A 16,105-nucleotide genomic window follows, 5' to 3' on the forward strand; every position below is an offset into this window, starting at 1 on the left:
TTTGAGTGAAGGAAGAACTCTCTTTTTTTCTTTTTGTTTTTACTATGGTATTGGTAAGAAGTTGTCCTTGTCAAAGGGTCAATACAATTTATTCAATACTCAAAAATCAATTAAGATTCGAATAATTTGATTAAGAAACACAAAAGTTTTAAAAATAAGTTAAAAAATATGCTTTTGAATCTTTATTTTATTAAACATTTGGTGGTGGAATGGTTGTGCAATACAAATGGACTATTAGTCTATTAGACAAAAATTGTAGGACTCTTAAATACTACATGTAACAAGAACATGATCAATTAATCCATTAAAGTTTATAATAAATTTTTAAGTCATCAGGTGCATTAACTTCAACATTAAAAGTAATATTCAATTTTTTTTTAACCAGACACTAGCAATTTGAAAATAGTCATCAATTTTGAAGATAACGTCTAGACAAGGATAAATCGAAATGAAACGTCTTATTCTATTTCCTTGTTTTGGCTTGAGCATTTTTTAAAGGAACAGAAAATTAATGCACTATGTTTTCATCTCATGTTCTATTTTTCAAACATTCCATGCATAAAATATTTTGATCTGTTTCTCATGCTTGAAACTTTATTTGTCACAGGTGGTTTTGTGGCAGAAACAGCTGGGGGAAGCATCATACCTCATGTGCTGACTGTGAAAATTGGAGAGGTAATACAAGACTCGTAAAAAGAATTGTTCAAATTTCAGATTTTTCTTGGTTTAACAGCTATTCTATCAATGTGCTATCAACGAAAAATTATATGTTTTTGGTCATTTTCTTCAGGATTTGGTCAGCACCATAATGTCATTTTTTGACAAAGGCCCTCGAGCAGTTTGCATACTTTCTGCCACTGGTGCTGTTTCAGATGTGGCCATTCGCCAAAATGGTGCTTCTCATGTTATTATGAGACTTGAGGTACGTAATAAATAGTATTCATGTGAATCTTAATTTCTCTACTGTGTTTCACTTGACATCGAAGTTTTGCATTGTGTTACAAGAACTATATAGATTTTGGGTTAAGGGAATAGGAAAAGAGAGAGGCTGCTAACAATTATATACTGAAATTTTGCATGTTAATGTTTAGATAAGCTCTCTCACTCACCTTTTTTGTGTGTGCTTATGCTTGTATACATTTTGTTTTCTGATTTTTCTTCTTCAAATTAATTGTGCTACATGCAGGGTACCTTTGAGATATTGTCTTTATCTGGAGCATGTACCTACACTAGTAGCCCTTCTGGTCTAGTTCGTAAAACTGGCTCGTTGAGTGTTTCATTGGCTAGAACTGATGGGAGAGTTTTTGGAGGTGTTCTTGAGAGTGCATTGGTAGCAGCTTGCCCTATTCAAGTAAGAATTTTATAAAATGTGTGGTAGAGATTTATCATTTGATTCCACCAAAGCTATGTTATTAAACATTGAAGCATGATGGGACTTAAAGTAAATCTGAAAGCTAATTCAAATCAATAACTCCGGAGTTATTTACAAGTATAGTTGTATTGTACATATACTGGAGCATATAGGGCATATGAGAGATGTCTTTAATTTTTGGATGGCAAGAAATCTTGTCAAAGCTGAATGAACTTATGTAAAACCGTTGTAGTTTGTACTTTTTGAGATAGAAGATAGATTGTACCTTTTGATCATATGTAGTCTTAATGGGTCAAATATATGTAAATTAGTGTTCAAACTTATTGACAATTAATTCCTTGTGTTGATTGTTGACATGGGAGTTAAATTTAACAAAACTTAGATAGAGTTCTTCAGGTACTTTGAGTATTGTTCTCCAATTAGAATTAGAGTTTTACATATTTAATGCAAACTTCTATTAGGTGAATTATCGGAGTGAAACTTTATTTCTAATTAGAGAACAACATTACTATATGTAAGTTGTCTTTAAATTTTGTTAGATGTACTATGTATATTTATTATTGGTCATTGTTGCATTAAGACCATTTTCAAACTTTTTCTATTTCGTGTGCATCAGCTTGTTATGGCCTCTTTCAAGCAAAACATCAGCAGCCAACAAATTAAGAGAAAACAGTTGTCTGAATCTTCTAATGCACCCCTTATGCTGTGCAATTCAGATTCAGAAAGGGACCAACTGAAACTTCCAAAGTTGACAGGAGGTGAGAAGAGTTGTCCTTCACCACCACCAACAACACTTGAGCCAACAGCAACAGCTAATGGTGTAGCAGATAATGTCTTTGTTGCAACATCCAATGGAATGGTAGATAATGCTATTACTCCAGATCACAACGTGCACTCTCCCTCTGTTAATGGTGTTGTTGATTTAGACAGCCAGGCCCCGCAGCCCGCATCAGACGATTCAGACCAAAGGACTTATGCAGATGTGAGTGCAAGTGTCATGGTGTTATGAAGTTATCAACAATAGCCTCTTTCTTCAAGTTTTCATTGTGGAGATTAAGTTTTATGTTTCCTTTTGTTCATGCCAGTGGTTAAATTGTTTTTAGTGTCTGACTTTATGAGAAGTTGTTCATCATGTAGTTTTGGTGAAGTGGGAGAGAACTCGTTAGTCATCTTTGTAAAAATGTGATGCTTCATTCGGTGATTTCATTTCGTGCTTTATTTCTTAAATGGATGAGAGTAATTTTCCTTTCTTAAATTGACTGTCTTGCTTAAGGTGTGACAGACCACCATTGCCTTCTAAACCTAGTGTGGGGGGTGGGGGTTGTGAACGGTTTTGGCCTAGTTGAACTTTGGTTAAAGCGTGATTTTTGTCACTTTTTAAGCTCAATCCTATGGAGAATGTGGATCATTGTGACTGAATCAAGGTGGAGGTTCACAATCCCAGACAGTTACCCTGATAGTACAAAGCAAGAAAAACCAACTCCAACTCTCATCAAAGCGTGTGTTTCCTTGTCACTGGTTGGGGTCGGACATGTAACAACGGGTGTTAGTTTTTTGATAGAAAAATTCGAACCCACAACTTCTTTCCTCCCTTTACTTCTCATTTCACCGTTAAGTCAATCTTATAACTTTAGTCCATACTTGATCTAGTTTTGATAACCCTCATTATGAATATAGGAGATTTATGTAATTTACAATTTTATACATAAATAAAAAGATGTAGTGGACTAATGAGAGAGTGGTTATGTAACCAAAAAGAATTATTGTTACAAAAAAAATGAGAGTGGTTAGCAATGTTTAGTTTAAAACTTAAAATCCCTTCAAGTAATTGCGATGTATGTATAGCGTTGTTGAAATTAGTGTCCACAATGCTTCATCTTATAATAGTTACTCAGTCTCAGTCTCCTTAGTTCATAATTTCGTTCTGCAATAGTCTTTATATAATTATATTAATTGAAATAACTCAATGATTGGTTTTAAACTACTAGAGTATGAACCATGATACATAGAACAACAAAACTTCATTGGATGGTCCAACATGATCATACATTAGCAAATAATTGGTAATTTTTAGCATCAAGAACTATCTGCCTAACTGCTGCAACTGCTGCTATAGCTCCCAATGCGGAGAAAGCCACAACAATTATCACATTCAACCAGAAAACAGGGCTTCGCTTAGATGGCTTAAATGTCAAATTGTAGAAAACCATTGGCAAGATGAAGTCAAGTGGGATAAAGCCAAAAGCTCCTATAAGAGAGTTTATGTCTCCAAAAAATGGAAGCATGGCTGCTATAGTGGTTGAAATAGCAATAGCTAATGACCGAGATATCACTCTAGGGATTACATTGCGTTTGGAGAACTCGGGGCTTTTTGGGTCTCCAAATGTTTGCTCTAGCACTTCATTTGTTGGTTGCAAATAAACCTGCATTAAAATTCAAGGGTTATTTTTCTTACGATGAAATGCATCTCAATGGTTCTCATGTATATGACTCTAAATTTATATTTCTTTCTTTCTTGATAGAAATTAAATAGGTAGGATATATTTAATATTTTCATTAAAAGAGAGAGAGAGAGAAAATTTAAATATGAAATTATCGTGTTAACAGTTAACATGAGAGGATAACTGTATGTTTGAAAAGATTGATTTTTCAAAAATTTCAAAAACTCTCTCAAAAGTTAACAAAAAAGAACAATTGTTTCTCTAAAATAAATTGAATCAAACATATACTAACCCTCAATTTAGGTGGTGACATTGATGATGGGATAAAATAAGTGTTTTTTTTAAAATAATACAAGTAATTTTATGATTTTTTTAATGTGTTTGTTTAAACTGTTTTTTACTTAAAATAAGTAATTTTGTTTTTTTTAACAAACAAATTTTATCTGTTTATTAAAAAAAACTCTTACATAAAAAATGGTTTTTTAAAAATTATTTTTTAAAGTTTAAACAAATTGGCCTATAGCCACATAGTGTTAGTGTGTCACTTACCACACCAACCGCAGATAATTGTGTTATAGTGAAAATGTTGGTCATGTAAATGAACCACTTGGGCACCAGAGGCTTCCCATTGTCCACGAAGTTGCTTAAGATGAGGCCTTCTGATTCATTACCAAATGCCCAATAACCGGATACAGATACACTAAAGAAGGTAACTATAAGAACAAGATAACAAACACATAGTCCCTTGAGCATCTTCCCTTTTACGGGTGGTGCTAATGTTGCCTATAATCGAAGAAAATGCAAATTAAGTGAATAATAATGAAAGGAAATGAGTTGTTTTTAATTACACAATGATTAATTTGATTGAACCATACGTGAGCTGAATTAGAGGGGGACAAATTGTTTCAAACCTGAATTTCTGGAATGATTCCATTTCCATAAGTCGTGGCAATGATAGCAATTGCATTGAAGATTCCAAATAAGCGATTCACTGAATCACCTTTCAAAGAATAATCCTTTTCTGGTCCTTTTGATGAGTCTCCTGTATATTGGTGAATTGCAAACCAAAAAAAGTTAATTCAATTGCCAAGCATAAAGTGCAAATTACTAAATTACCAAAAGAAGAAAAGAAGATTGAGAAATTAATTTACCAATGTAAATGGAACCAATAGTAGCACCGGCACTATAGGCTAAGCACAGAACCAAGGACACTAGATTAATGTGCCTCAAAGAGTGGAAAGATGGGATTTGAGCCAAAATCAGCATGAAGCATCCAAATATAATTACAAACTCGTAAAGCTTCATGGTCCCGTTTGGATTTGACAGCAAGTAAATTGCCTGGAGTTATTTCCATTAGGAAAAAGGATAAAAGGTTAAGGGCAATGTAGAGGTCATCGATTTGATTTTTCAAAATTCACAAGTGACCTTTAAAGATTAAAATATGGAGTAATCTTTGATTAAAGAACCAACGGTTTGAAATTATAAAGAAATACATGCACATAGTTTATGCTGATAAAAAAAAATGCACATAGTTAATAATCTAAAATATACTTTTCATTTTGATGGAGATAAATAAGTCAGATGAATAGTTCAAGATAACCTTCATGCATTGTCCTCCCAAGAGAGTACAAGCTACTACAGCACCATAACAGACTGCGAATTGAATTGGGCCGACAAAATAACGACCCCACCCTGGACCTGCCAAGGTTAGATTTACATTGATGTCAGAAGTTAAAAGAAAATTGGAGAGGAAAAATTAATTATATACGTATGTGTATTATGCACGATAAAAACACTTGTGCTCTCTAAACTCTAAAATAAAAATAATCGATCACATGCATGATAAGATTACAAATCATAAATAATAAGTTTTTGATTTGAGGGATATTAAATTTAATCTTCTTAAATAAGATCTTTGAATTTTATGGATAAAAAAATATAATTTAAAAGAGTGATTCAAATATGAATAATTAAATTTTTCGACAAAAATTAATTATTAATAAAATCGATAAATATATCATATTAATAATATAATATTCGAAGAAAATTACAAACCATAATGATATTTTTAGACTTTATTTATTATTCAATTCTTGAGGCGCAGAATAGTCATTTGAAGTGTGAAAAGTAAATAATATTGTATCGGATGATGTTGATGCCAAAAGATATGTATAATATAACTCATAGAGCAAAATGAAGAGCTGGCAAATAAAATGAGCACAAGAGGTACCTAAAATATCGCGAGCCATGTCTCTAAAGCGTAGCTGACGCATACCCATCTGAGCGTGGTGTTCAAGAACCCTAGATATTAAATTGTATGAATAGAAAGTGACCAAAGCTCCAATCACTAAGCTTAAGATCCCAGCCGTCCATCCAAGGAAGGTGAATGCATAAGGAAGACTTAGAAGAGGTGGTGCCACGATCGAAGTTGTCAAGTGGTACCCACAATGCATCCAAGAACCTACAAAATCACACCTAATATCATATAGTATCCATTTTATAATGTATGTAGAATATTTTCTCGTCTTAATTGCTTCAAGTACATCCCATGTGCTCCAATTATTATGCCAAGGTAGTCAACGAAGACAAAATTGCATCAATTTTTTCGTTCATCAAAGTCGGCTGGGAGAACAATCAACAACGAAATGATTTTTATACGATGAAATCACTGAAAGCCAGTTAGTAATGATTAAGCTCCCACTTATAATAGGTATAAATTAAATGGCTTTTTTCTTCTTCTTTCGATTCAGTATATTCATCTACCAAAAGTTAAATGACAATTTTTTTAGATATTAAAATTCATCAAATTCTTTGACTAAATAGATAAGAAATAAAAAAAATTTCATATATTTATATTTATTTTCTCTTTCTAGGTGTTGAGTAACATTGTGAGTGTCCCTCCAACATTTTTCTTGATAAAATATGATGCTCATATTCTTTTCTATAATTATGGTGGAGGTGTTTGGTGTTGGTTTAGGGGAAGAAACATGGCCTTTCCTTTTTGCGGTTTTGTTTTTGAACTCACAAAGGTTATGGAAGGACCAAGACTTTTTAAAACCGTGCAGCATATTCCGAAGAAGGAAAGGTGGGAGAAGAAGAAAGAAACAAGGACAAGAATCCTATGGCTCTAAATAATGTTTCATAAAAGACTAAACAGAAGAACAAAGAGACATTAAGAAGAAGGTTATAAAAATAAAAAAAAATGAGGAATACCTTTGGATTTGAGGACAAAGAGAGCGCCTGCATCCACATCTTTTTGGTGTTGAAGTTGTTCCAAAGCATTTGGATTCTCTGATTTTTCATCTGGAAGCAGGGTACCCATCCTCTGTCTTCTCTAAGGTCTTAGCAAATGAATAATAGAGCGATCGAAAGCAGAATAACACTGTATATCTAACAGAACTTTGAAGTCCTTTTAGAGAAAAGCAGTGTCAATTTGACAATGATTTCAGTGATGTTACTTTTATAGACGCCTTGTGCAATATGCAACCGGCCAAACTTGGATATAAGCCTCATTAAGAATAAGAGCAGAGAAAATGATCACACCATGACCAAAATGGCCTCACTGTCCAAATTTCATATTAGCATAATTAGGAGGAATATATACAGGCAAGGCCCTGCTAGTAAGAGAAGGCTTTTCTCATATATTCTCTTCTATTCAATAAAGTTCACTTAAAATATGTATGTCTTATTATTTTCAATTTGGTACGTTTTATTAAATAAGTAGTATGTCTTATTATTTTTTTGGTTACATAAGTATGTCTTATTATAAGTATATATACTAGTAAGAGACTCTTTCTCATATTTTCACTTAAAATATGTATGTCTTATTATATTCAATTTAGTACGTTTTATAAAAATAAGTATGTCTTATTACATATGCTAGTAAGAGACTCTTTTCTCATATATTCTCTTCTATTGATATACAGGCAAGACAAATGCTAGACGTAATATATGTCTTATTGTACACAAAAGAAAATATGTATGTCTTATTATTTTCAATTTGGTATGCCTCATTCCAAGCCTAATAAGATTTACATGAACTTTAACTAATAAAAATAATATGTTAAAAACAAAATGTTTGAGAAAATCTTACTGGGCAATGTAAGCATTGCTGACTTGCTGTCACGACTTTGTGAACAAATTGAAGACAGAGATTCTAAGTTGAATACGCCACCGAATGAAAGCTAGATGAATGAGATTGTAAGTTTCTTTTTCACACACATACACATATATTTTCCACATATATTGCGTCGACGTCGGTTAACAAATTTCAACGTTGTTACGCCGTAGTCAAGATGAGTTACGCATATTTAAATAAAAGGTTTAGATTTAAGTCGTGTGAGAAATACTATTCATACTCTCTCTCTCACACATTTTGTTTCCAATACTTTTTTTTTAATTGATTTAATTTTTTTTTTGAATGATCAATTTTCATGGATTTCATATCTAAATCAGGAGAATGAATGATTAAATGATAAGTGAGATTCACTAAAATGGATGATTTTTAACAAATTTTAATAAATGAACGAAAGAGTGTTGAAAATAAAATTTCAGAAAAAGTATTGCTAGTATTTCTCTAAGTCATATTAATTAATGATTGTAAAGTATAACTAAAATAAAGATATTCACTCATTTCTCACTTTTTAATTTCTATAATTTTTTAATTAATCCATATATTTAAAACATTAGAAAAGTAAATTTTTAATTTTATTATTTAGTTTCACACTTAAACAACTCTATTCTAAAAATCCTTCTTTTGTCATACTGCAAAAACTGTTTTTCCCTTTCTAGTACTTGTTCCTAATTGGCTTGAGCAATTAATCTAGACTTCTTCTGAGATGAATGTTCACGTATGAGCTCCATTCTGTTTTTATTAATTAAGGAATAGAAGTGAGTGCCAATGTTTTCAATGTACGTGTCTAAATAATGTGTTTATTGATGTTTGTAAGTCTTGGAAAAAAGAATGTGCATATTGATGTTTACTAGAGCAGAAGGAGGAAAGGTCGAAGTAGAAGAGGTTCTGTGTTGGACACTTGTACACACTACTCAATCTCATGCTGCTTCATATATTAGACTTTCTAATAAGTAATAACTGATAATTGTTTAATAGTTTACGTTGGAATTACAAAACATGGAGATCACATGCGATGGCTAGTCAACCATGCAACCATGTGAATTTCGAGTTCTATCCTTTTCTATTCGGAGCAACTCACACAATGACCAAAAGAGTTCATGCAAGGATTCTAATTCCCTCTCTCTACTTGTTTCTATAGTAGAAAGACACACAAATACTAAAAAGGTTATCCCTCAACTAATAAGTGGATACTATTTTTCTTTAAGATAGAGAATTCATTCAAGTAATCATAGTCTCTTTTAATAAAATATTTTCCTAACAAACTAGATCAGAATAACCACATGATCTTGGAAAAGAAAAAGCTATTCTAAGAGTGAAAATAAATAATAAGCAACGAATAAAAAAATAATTTTTGAATTAAAGTTTTAGATGTGCGTGCATTTAAAAAATAGTATAAAAAATTAAAACTATAATATGCTAATAGATATATTAAAGTATTGTTGACCTCGTCTCTCAAAATGTCATTTCCTATATTTTTCAAGAGGATAAAGTTTACAATAGTAAATTATGTTAAACTGATTTGTTGTGTATAAAAAAAAAAATTGCTTCGTTAGGAAGAAATAGGATGAAAATAAGTAGGTAAGAAATGAAAAACAGAGACACGATAAATTAAGAAATAAAAAGTGGTGGAATTCACCATTTTTTGCTTTATCTACCAAAACTAGCAAATAGTCAAAGGAGAAAAAAGAGAGTAAAAGTTTAGTTGAGCCAAATGGTCCAGAGAAAACGAAAGCTACCAATAAAAAAAAAGGTGTGTTCTGATGGTAAAACATAAAAAGGAGAAAAAAAAAGGCATGAAACGGAGACTCGAGCAAGATATCATACTTAAATTATATTTGTACATAAAAAAAAAAACCCTTACATTATATTTGGTTAGGAAAAAAAGAAAAAAGAAAAAAAAATAAGATCTCTTACTTTGTTAGGTTGAAAAAATAAAGAAAAAAATTGTCAAGAAACATTTTTTTTTCTTTTCCATATTTTTATTTAATTTAATTTTAAATTTTTCTATTTTGTTTATTTTCTCTTGTTCAAACAAAATTTAAAAATCTATTACTATCAAGAAATACACAAAAACAGTCTCAAGATTACATTTAAAGATGGATGTAAGAATCACAAAGAAAGATCTACCTTAGAACTTACTTGAATGAGTAAGTAAAATTTAACAAATGCATTTAAAATATGTTTGTATTGTAACTAACTTTTCTCCAATACAAACAATATTGACAACTTGTGGTGACCTGTCCTAGGGACAATGCTCTTGTATGGTTTGTTCTTAGCATCATTTTAGTTTGTAACACATTTACTTTATTCTTAGTATTATACATGAATGTTTTGATCTTACAATATAAAAGTATGTTTCTTTTAATTGATGCTTTGAAGGAATTTCATGGTAATGATAATTGTTATGCATATTTAGTTTTTGCCCTTAAATTTCATAGTAATTATCTCATTTCTTCTCTTTTAATGCTTAGTTTGATCTCAATAAAGTAGGATTTAATGTCTTTTGATGTTTTTAGTTTAATGAAGTTAATTTTAGTGAATTCATTAATTTTAGTTGTGTTTTGCTGAATTTTGGTGCATCAATAAAGGAATTGTAGAATTTGAAGTTGAAGTTGCTCGCTTAACGAGTTGGGAGTTGCTTAACACAAATAAGAACATTAAGGAAGACCGCATGTCAAACATTTAGAAATTGAAAGGACCAAATTCGAGTTTTTAAAGACACTTAGCAAGTGATTTTTGCACTAAGCCTAATTCCCATCTGACAATACAATTTTATGAATTTTTGTAATTGGGCTTAGCTAGCATTTGTAGGTTGAGCTAGCTGTAACTTTCATCAGTGTAAAAGTGATGGTGCGCTTAACAAGTGATTTTCGTGCTATTAGCATTGTGATAAAGAAAAGACAAAGATTGTTTGGCTAGATAAGACACTTTTAACATTGTAATAAAGGGGGGGGGGGGGGGTATTAACCTAGAATTATGTGTGGGGACTAGAGCTCCCGTTTACCTCCATCTTTCATTTTCCTTTATTTTTCCTCTCCTTCATTGTGTATTTTTTTTTTTTGCATTTCATGGCAATGAGAGGCTAGTTTATCCTTTGTTGGGGAATTGGTGTACTAAAATTTACTCTTATGTAGTCAATTTTATATTTATCCAGTACTTATCTTCGTGTTATTGCTTTTTTCTATTTTGGTTGCTTGTTTTATGACTTAATCACCCTAGCTTTAATTCTCTATTTTATTATCATTGGAAAATGTTTGAAAATTGAGTTTTGAATAGAGCATCTATTGAATGTCTTATTTAGGGATGAAGGCATGTTTGTAAGTATCATTAGTGATCAACCACATGAACATGTTTCATAGTTAAAATATCATTTGTAAATGCTTTTTAACTAAGACTTAAAAGTGGTATCTAATGGGTGTTATGTTTAGGGATGAAATAACGTTGTTAGCCTTGATAAACCTTTGTTCTTGAGTCTGAGTGGTTTAACTTGACTTGCTAAGAAATTAGGAGTTAAGTTAAGCAACTTAGGCTCTTTCATATGATAGATAATGGTTAGAGCACCATAGTAAGTTAAGGTGACATTAGAGTGACCATTGTGTAGAAGCAAAGATATCATGATATTTTGATTATGTCAAAGAAACGCGCTTTTCAAGTTTGATCCAAAACAAGACTCCAAGAAATCCAAGATAAATGATGAAGTTAGTCTCTAGAGTCTTACAAAGAAGTTTCCAAATTGATGATGCATAAGTTATGGCCAAAGGTTTTTCTCAAAAGCTTTTAAAATAGATATTTACTCTCTGGTAATCGATTACCAGTGGCCAAAATGCTTAATGGAATATTTTAAAATGTTTTTAATATTTTTGAAAGCTTGTAATCGATTACCAGAAGTTTTGAACGTTTTAAAGCAGCCTTTAGAAATTTGAATTTAAATTTAAAAGTCTGTAATCGATTACAGAGTGTATGTAATCGATTACCAGAGTTAAAATTCAAATTTCAAATGTGAAGAGTCACAACTCTTCAAAAAACAACTGTGTAATCGATTACACAATTTTGGTAATCGATTACCAGTGAGAAATTTTCTAAAATAACTCCCAACAGTCATATCTTTTCAAATGATTTTGAATGATCATTAAAGGCCTATATATAGGTGACTTGGGACACGAATTTTCTGTGAGAGTTTTTCTGAACTGAAATGTCTTATCCTCTCAAAAAGGATTCCTTGGTCAAACACTTGCATATTCAATAAGGAATCTTGATTGATCTTCAATTGTAATATCCTTATCTTAAAAGAGAAACTTCTTCTTCTTCTTATTCAAAGGAAATTGTTTAAGAGACCGATGGTCTCTTAAGTTGTAAGGATTCCTGAACACAAGGGAAGGGGTATCCCTGTGTGGTTCAGACTTTCGTAAAAGGAGTTTTACAAAGAGAGTGGAAAATCTCAAGTGGGTTGCTTGAGGACTGGATGTAGGTACGGGAAGTGACCGAACCAATATAAATCAAGTTTGCATTTCTCTCTTCCTTTAAACTTCTTTTATGTTTTGCTTTAAAGAAGTTTATTTTGAATTGTCTTTTGAGTAATTCATATTAAGGGTACATTGTTAATCCAAAAAGAGAGAGTGAAATTTTAATTGGGAAATAGTTTTTGTATCTTAATACAACCTCCCTTTCTTAAGATAACTGAGATCATTTATCTAACACATTGGATAAAGAAAATATTTATAACTATTGAGATTGTTAGCTTAGCGTAGCCAAATCCTCAATATTTTGTTTATTTTTGTATTTAGCTACTTTCGTCCACCAACTGCTTGTTTTTTTTTTTTTTGCTCACCTTTAATTTGTTCTATTTTTAGTTTAGAACCAACTTTATTTTTCTGCACTTTTACATTAAAACAAAATTTTCTTTGACGAGATCTTGAATTTGCATGGATAGCTTGATGCAAACAAGTTATTGTAGATACGATACTCAGACTTTTCATTTTATTTTATTTATACGATACTTTGGTATGCTTGTCAAGGATTTATCAAGCAAATTGGTGTCGTTTCGGGGACTTGTTTCTCGCATTAGGCAATTTGTGCTATTTTCATATTCTAGGCATTGATTCTTTTTTCTTTCATTCTTCACACTTAAATTTCTTTTACTATGTTATCTTGTGTTACCCTTTGTACTTTAGTCCCTTGTGTATCTTTGGAGTTAATGTTTATAGAGTAGAACCTTTGATGAATTCTAGATTTACACATGGGGATTCTTGGAGTATCATGCTAACACAACAAAGACTTCTTAGCAATCAACTAGAGAAATTGTCTCAGCATCTTGATTTCATGCAGTTGAGGGTCAATGCCCCACAAAATTTTAATGTTCTTTATGGAGAAGAGTATTCAACTGGTCATTATAATCTACTTTGTGGGAAATTCATTATGGAAGCAAGACTCACACCCTCACAACTAACTTGGAAAAGATAGACTCTTGAATCTTGAAAATGTGCTGATACAATTCATGAAAGCTTTTCAAGCTAACTTTGAAGCCAACCAAAATTTAATTAGAAATCTTGATATTCAAGTTAGGAGGCTAGACAACCATATTGCTGAAAGGTCTTCTATGGCCATAAGGGAAGAAAATTTAATAGAAATCAAAGCGCATGAGAGGAGTCTTCACAAAGGGCATTATTCAAGAGAAAAGGGTGAAGAAAAGAATATTTTTTTAATAGAAAAATTTCGTTTTGAAAAGAGGAATTTGTGAATCTAGATGCTCCACTAATTTTGTTTTTATTTTTTTAATTCTCATTTTTTTATTCAATCCTTTAATTTTTATTTTTTTTCAATTATATTAATAATTTTTTTTGGAAAAGAACTCTATTGGGCTTTAAGTTACGAAAGCTATTAGGGCCTTTCCAACTTCATTTATATAAGTACCGCACTTCTGAGAATGGCCAAGAAAGGATAGCAGTTTTCCATTATTTTTCAATCCTTTTTTAATTTTAAAATTTATATTTTTTTATCTATTTTCTTAAATTTATTTCAACATAAAATGACCCAATAGTGAAAAGAAATTATCATCGTAATTTCTCACCGTAATGCATTCAATTTGCATGGTGGAGCAACCTGTTTGCCCTTAAATTTCTTAAAGTGGTTCTCTCTAGCTAGGAATCTTTTGATTTTTTATTTTATTTTTTGGGACAAGGGAATGGACCTAAGACATTGGGCCCATCTTGGCAAAATTACGGACCTTCCTTAATACATATAGGGCAGTCGCTTCCTGCACCTCCTAATTATTTCCTACATATAATTTGGAATGTAAAATTGTCTTCCAGATTAGCCTTTTCCGAATGTCATTTCGTTTCGAATTAGCCTTTTTAGAAAGTTAAAAAGGTGCTGGAAACATATTTAAAGGTGCAGGAAGCAACTGCCTTTAATATAGGTTATAGCCTGTTAACAGTTTTTTGCAAAGAAAGGGCTAGAGCCCATTGTAATTTCTTCCAGATGACCCAAATTAATTGTCATGGACAAAAAGGAAAAAGCGACCCAAATTCAATACGTTACTATTTTTTTTGTGAACAAGGGGAGAAAAAGGCGAAAACAATTATGGAATAGTCAAAAACAAAAAGGAAACGAAATCAGAGTGTAAGTTTTGATAGGAAAAAGAACAATCAAATAATAATGATATCATATAATAAAATCACCCTGAAATTTTTTCAAAAATAAATTCTTGAGAAGAAAAAAATATTTGAAATAAAAAGATAAATACTAAATAAAACTATAAAAAAACTACTAAATAAAAAAAATTATGTTGATTTTTCAACGAATTAATCCTTTCCTAAAAAATGAAATAATTCCATCTCTATATAAATTGGAATAATTACCTTGAATGATAGTTCTTTTAGAAATTATTCTTTAATGAGAATACTAATTAGGAATTTTTCTTTAACTAGACTATTTTTAGGAATTTTTTTAACCTCTTATTTCTTTTGATCTATCTTTTTCATATTTATTTTTTAAAATTAAATTTAATATTTTAAAAAATATCAATAGTTAAAAGTTACCTTATCTCACAAATAAAATTCTTTAAACTAAATTTAAAATATAATTTATATACTCAATTATATATGACACACTTTAATTGTAATATCATTTATACATTCCAAACTTGTTATTTATTATAAGTTTTAGTTATACAAAATAAACATTTATCTTTTTTGCGTACTAGTAGGATATGAGAAATTAAAAAATAAAAAACAATGCATGAGTTATCCCATTTAAAAAAAGTAGCCTGGAAATTTAAAGCAAAAAATAAAAAATCTAATATTAAGTAATCTTTATAGTGCATGGGTTACAGTTAATATAATAAATATGAAAATTTCATGTCTATCCTTTTTCCTTTTATAAGACATTCTTTTCTTTTTATCCCATAAAAAAAGAAAAAAGAAAAAGAAAGAAAAACTAATTAATAAATACACAGAAAGTCAATTTCAACATTTAACAAGATATCACGTTTTGCTGCAAAGGAAATATTTTGGAAAATCAGCACATATATAGTTTTGATCATCAAGTCTTTTAAATATAAATAGAATAAAATATGTATTTAATTAGTTAGAGAAAATTTTATTCTAATAAGTATCACTACCTATCACATCATATACAAGAAAAATATTATTCAAACATTAATACATTTTTAACATATGTAATATTGTTACCCAACACCATTTAAGTTATTCAACAAGATAGTTACAGATCCTAAAAAATATGCTGTAAGGTAATTAAATAGATTGAAATATCTTGCTAAGGTAAGGATGATGACACCTATGTTCCAAAATGGGTGACAAACACCGACACTCTAATCACAAAGAGGGGCAACCTTTAGTTGATTTCCAGAATTAAATTCATATGCCCCTTGCTGAGTTTTCCGAAGGGTACCCTATGGAATCATAGGTCTTTAACTTGAGTTGGACGGACATTAATATTAATGGCCAACACCCAACTTTGTTTGCTTGAGATAAAAGCGGGCATAAAATAATGTTCTCAAGTATGAACCACTATTTATTTTTGTTTTTGGCCAAAGAAAAAATGTAAATAAGCATGTGATCAGATTCTCTCTAAACGGAGAGAAAATAGAAGAATTTTTTTTGTTTACCTACTTCCCCTTACTTATTAATTTCCCTTTTG

The 16,105-nt window shown here is 30.8% G+C and overlaps 2 protein-coding genes across 3 annotated transcripts; one reads left to right on the forward strand and one right to left on the reverse strand.

The window, feature by feature from the left end:
* The first annotated feature begins 794 nt into the window (after positions 1-794).
* On the forward strand, positions 795-2,579 carry LOC102669054 (AT-hook motif nuclear-localized protein 7). Its single transcript, XM_014764605.3, has 3 exons — positions 795-922; positions 1,187-1,351; positions 1,989-2,579. Exons 1-3 carry the CDS (start codon positions 809-811, stop codon positions 2,379-2,381), a joined length of 672 nt encoding a protein of 223 aa, XP_014620091.3. The 5' UTR covers positions 795-808; the 3' UTR covers positions 2,382-2,579.
* Positions 2,580-3,378: 799 nt separating this feature from the next.
* Positions 3,379-7,404, reverse strand: LOC100791114 (GABA transporter 1). Of its 2 annotated transcripts, XM_003539757.5 has the most exons (7): positions 7,027-7,390; positions 6,044-6,274; positions 5,414-5,511; positions 4,965-5,151; positions 4,725-4,855; positions 4,363-4,596; positions 3,379-3,795 (listed from the first exon to the last, which is right to left on the reverse strand). In XM_003539757.5, the coding sequence occupies exons 1-7, from the start codon at positions 7,133-7,135 to the stop codon at positions 3,415-3,417; spliced, it is 1,371 nt and encodes a 456-aa protein (XP_003539805.1). In that variant the 5' UTR covers positions 7,136-7,390; the 3' UTR covers positions 3,379-3,414. The 2 variants fall into 2 exon arrangements, with proteins under 2 accessions (XP_003539805.1, XP_040863381.1); XM_041007447.1 differs by lacking the exon at positions 4,363-4,596 and having other exon boundaries at positions 7,027-7,404.
* Between the last annotated feature and the right edge of the window lie 8,701 nt (positions 7,405-16,105).

Source organism: Glycine max, chromosome 12 (genome assembly GCF_000004515.6).
Source record: "Glycine max cultivar Williams 82 chromosome 12, Glycine_max_v4.0, whole genome shotgun sequence".
Lineage (NCBI taxonomy): Eukaryota > Viridiplantae > Streptophyta > Magnoliopsida > Fabales > Fabaceae > Glycine > Glycine max.

Excerpts from the sequence above, each read along its gene's own strand:
- LOC100791114 (XM_003539757.5), bottom strand. The coding sequence starts at position 7,135 with ATGGGTACCCTGCTTCCAGATGAAAAATCAGAGAATCCAAATGCTTTG. Across the intron at positions 5,512-6,043 it reads CATGGCTCGCGATATTTTAG|GTCCAGGGTGGGGTCGTTAT; the intron begins GTACCTCTTGTG and ends TAACCTTGGCAG. Across the intron at positions 5,152-5,413 it reads TGGGAGGACAATGCATGAAG|GCAATTTACTTGCTGTCAAA; the intron begins GTTATCTTGAAC and ends AAATAACTCCAG.
- LOC102669054 (XM_014764605.3), top strand. The coding sequence starts at position 809 with ATGTCATTTTTTGACAAAGGCCCTCGAGCAGTTTGCATACTTTCTGCC. Across the intron at positions 923-1,186 it reads ATGTTATTATGAGACTTGAG|GGTACCTTTGAGATATTGTC; the intron begins GTACGTAATAAA and ends TGCTACATGCAG. Across the intron at positions 1,352-1,988 it reads TAGCAGCTTGCCCTATTCAA|CTTGTTATGGCCTCTTTCAA; the intron begins GTAAGAATTTTA and ends CGTGTGCATCAG.